Genomic DNA, 2,950 nt, shown 5'->3' on the forward strand with positions numbered 1-2,950 from the left:
AAAAAAAAAAAAAACGCCTAGCGACAAATCTTTAGGGTTTGCCTAAACCTTAGTCCTATTTAGTTTCTGAGACTGCCGTTCGAGCGCGAGGTCTCTCTTTCCCAGCGTGCACACCTCTATCTGCGTCTGCTCTGTTCAGCAAGCGACTGAGAGGAGCAATGCGCTTTCAGTTAACAGATATTATGTCGCTTCTCTAATCTTACATGCAAGTATCACTCTTAAAAATAAAGGTGCTTCAAAAGGTTCTTCAAGCGATGCCAAAGAAGAACCATTTTTGGTTCCACAAAGAACCATTCAGTCAAAGGTTCTTTAAAGAACAATCTCTTTCTTACCTTTTTATAATCTGAAGAACCTTCTTTCGCCCCAAAGAACCTTTTGTGTAGAAGAACCATTTTTGGTTCCACAAAGAACCATTCAGTCAAAGGTTCTTTAAAGAACAATCTCTTTCTTATCTTTTTATAATCTGAAGAACCTTCTTTCGCCACAAAGTACCTTTTGTGAAACAGAAAGGTTCTTCAGATGTTAAAGGTTCTTTATGGAACCATTTAGACAAAAAGGTTCTTCTATGGCATCGTGAAGCACCTTTAAGAGTGTATAGCCGAAATCACAGCACAGCTATTGTCTTTATCTTATGTGTATTTGATCTCATCAGAAGACGGCTCGATTATAAATCAGGATTCTTGTTCAGATAAACTTCTTGGAAGGGAGAGCTGGTTATGTATTCTTAATGGGTCGCGTTTCGGTAACAACAGAAACAGTAAAACATATCAAAGAAAACAGTTTTGTTGAGAATTTAGCTGCATCAAAATACAGTATGTGGGGCCGGGCACAGAGATTAATAATAAATAATAAATGTAAATTTTGCATGTTCAGAAGAAGTGAGCTGCCCTGTCCTGTGAAAATGTAAACAGGCTTGTGTAAGTAAATTGCTCAGTGCAGTAATGGGAACCTGGTATTTCTATGTTCTTTTTTCATGTGTCTAATACACATGAACAAGTTTTTTGAAAAACATCTATGACCTTTGAAACATGTCTAGTCTTCATGCTCTATGTTGAGTATGGTTTCACTAATAATAAACATACATTTGCATAAAGCATCCATATTTGTCCATGCCCATGTTGATTAGAGTATTAAAAACTTGAAAAGTATTAATTTAAGGTACATTTAGAACAGATAAAAATGTGCGATTAAATTGCGATTAATCATGAGTTAACTCATGACAATCATGCGATTAATAGCGATTAAATAATAATCAATTGACAGCCCTAGAATAGATATGTATAGTATACTAAAGAAATACATTACAAGTACAGAAGTACATTGTACAGGCACAGAAATATTATTTAATATATCTTTACTTTAGTGCTTTAAATGATTTACTTCAAAGTATTAATAGACTGAAATTAAACAATAGGCAATTACCTCTAATATTTGTAAAATATAGCTTTACTTATATCTAATAAACTTTTTTTTTTGTAAAATTCACATTTTGCCAAAATATAATATTATGCATTTCAAAATAAAGGACAGAAAAAAACAAATATTCAATCAATTCAATATGGAACCTAGATAACTTATCATGAGTCTCTGACCACCGTAAAAATATAAGCATAAAAACAGTGCTTATAGTATGCTCTTTTTTTCTTTTTTTTTTACAATTCTTTGATGAATAGAAAGCTTTTCTTTTGATCAGTTTGATGCACTTTTGCGGAATAATAGCAAAAGATTTGATTTCTTTAAAAAATAAGTATATACGATTTTAATGACTCCAAACTTTTGAACAGTAGGATATATTCCTATCCCTAGCAGATCTCTCTGTGGTTTTCCCTCTTTAATATCATTAACTGTCAATAAAGGGATTGATGGCAGTTTGACACACGTAATGGGCTGTAAATGCGATGATGCTTTCTCTGAATTCAGAAAATGGACAGTTTATGACCATCTGTACTCGAATAACCTTTTTGAATATTCTCTTGATGCTTTCTCTATCTTCCACACATTTTTTAAGCGGTTTCTTTTCCCGCACCATTCTCAGTGCTCTCGCTGTCTAATTAAAGAGGTGGTTGCTAAGAGGATGTGATGTGGTGTTACTCAAAAGCTTTGTTCTCTCTTCTCTTCTGTCAAGGGCTGACCCATGTGAGGAGAGTGGAGTTCACACACACATACATACGCACACACAAACACACACATGGACGGCATGGCGTCTTTCTCCAGCACCTGTGGCTCCAAGGTGGATCGGGCGTCCCATCGGAGAGGAGAAAACAGACAGGGGACACCCAGTGACAGTGACTGCAGTGCTGTGCTTGAGAAGACCAGAGAGTTCTTCCAGATTTGTGACATCGAGGGCAAAGGCTTCATTACACGACGGGACATGCAGGTAAGGATGTTGGGAAAAGGACGTCCATGTGATTTGTCATTAGACCTGGAGTTTTATTGGTAAAGATGAATGAAAACCCCACAAAATGTCTCAAGTCATCTGGTTTTCCTGGCATTGTTTCATCTACAAACCATGAGCTAATTGAGCTAATTTGTGTTTGCTAACCCTTATAAATTGTTTACTTACAACAGAAGACAAGCAGTAATCTGAATTAAGTAATTAACTTCCAAAAAAAAAAAACAATTAAAGGCGTAGTTTGTTAAATATTTAATTGGCAATTTATTGTGAAAAATTCAAGTTAGTACAACATGCTTCTGTACAGAAGCTCTATTCTTTTTGAATTCCCCAGAGTTCCTTCCCACTGTCATGAAAAACCTGAAAATATCAGGATTTTTTAAAATTGTAATGTTCAGTAACAAATTATGAATAAAAATAAAATAATTTATGAAAATTACTATAGTGAATAAATATTTTTCTAATTATTTTAAGCTCTAAAATATTTGATCATCTAAAAGTTGCTCCTTGGGACTGAATTTTATCACTATGTAATTATTTTATTTATTTATTACTATT

General features: G+C 34.2%; 1 protein-coding gene across 1 annotated transcript in view; it reads left to right on the top strand.

Moving 5' to 3' along the window:
- The window catches only part of LOC107670365 (ras and EF-hand domain-containing protein homolog), a 24,190-nt gene that overhangs the window by 3,981 nt on the left and 17,259 nt on the right, over positions 1–2,950 (top strand). The window contains exon 2 of the mRNA XM_016462935.1: positions 2,126–2,377. Within this exon, the coding sequence (XP_016318421.1) occupies positions 2,189–2,377 (189 nt within the window). The 5' untranslated portion in view covers positions 2,126–2,188. The remainder of the gene's footprint in view (positions 1–2,125; positions 2,378–2,950) is intronic.

Source organism: Sinocyclocheilus anshuiensis, unplaced genomic scaffold, assembly GCF_001515605.1.
Source record: "Sinocyclocheilus anshuiensis isolate Anshui unplaced genomic scaffold, SAMN03320099.WGS_v1.1 scaffold949, whole genome shotgun sequence".
Taxonomy (NCBI): domain Eukaryota; kingdom Metazoa; phylum Chordata; class Actinopteri; order Cypriniformes; family Cyprinidae; genus Sinocyclocheilus; species Sinocyclocheilus anshuiensis.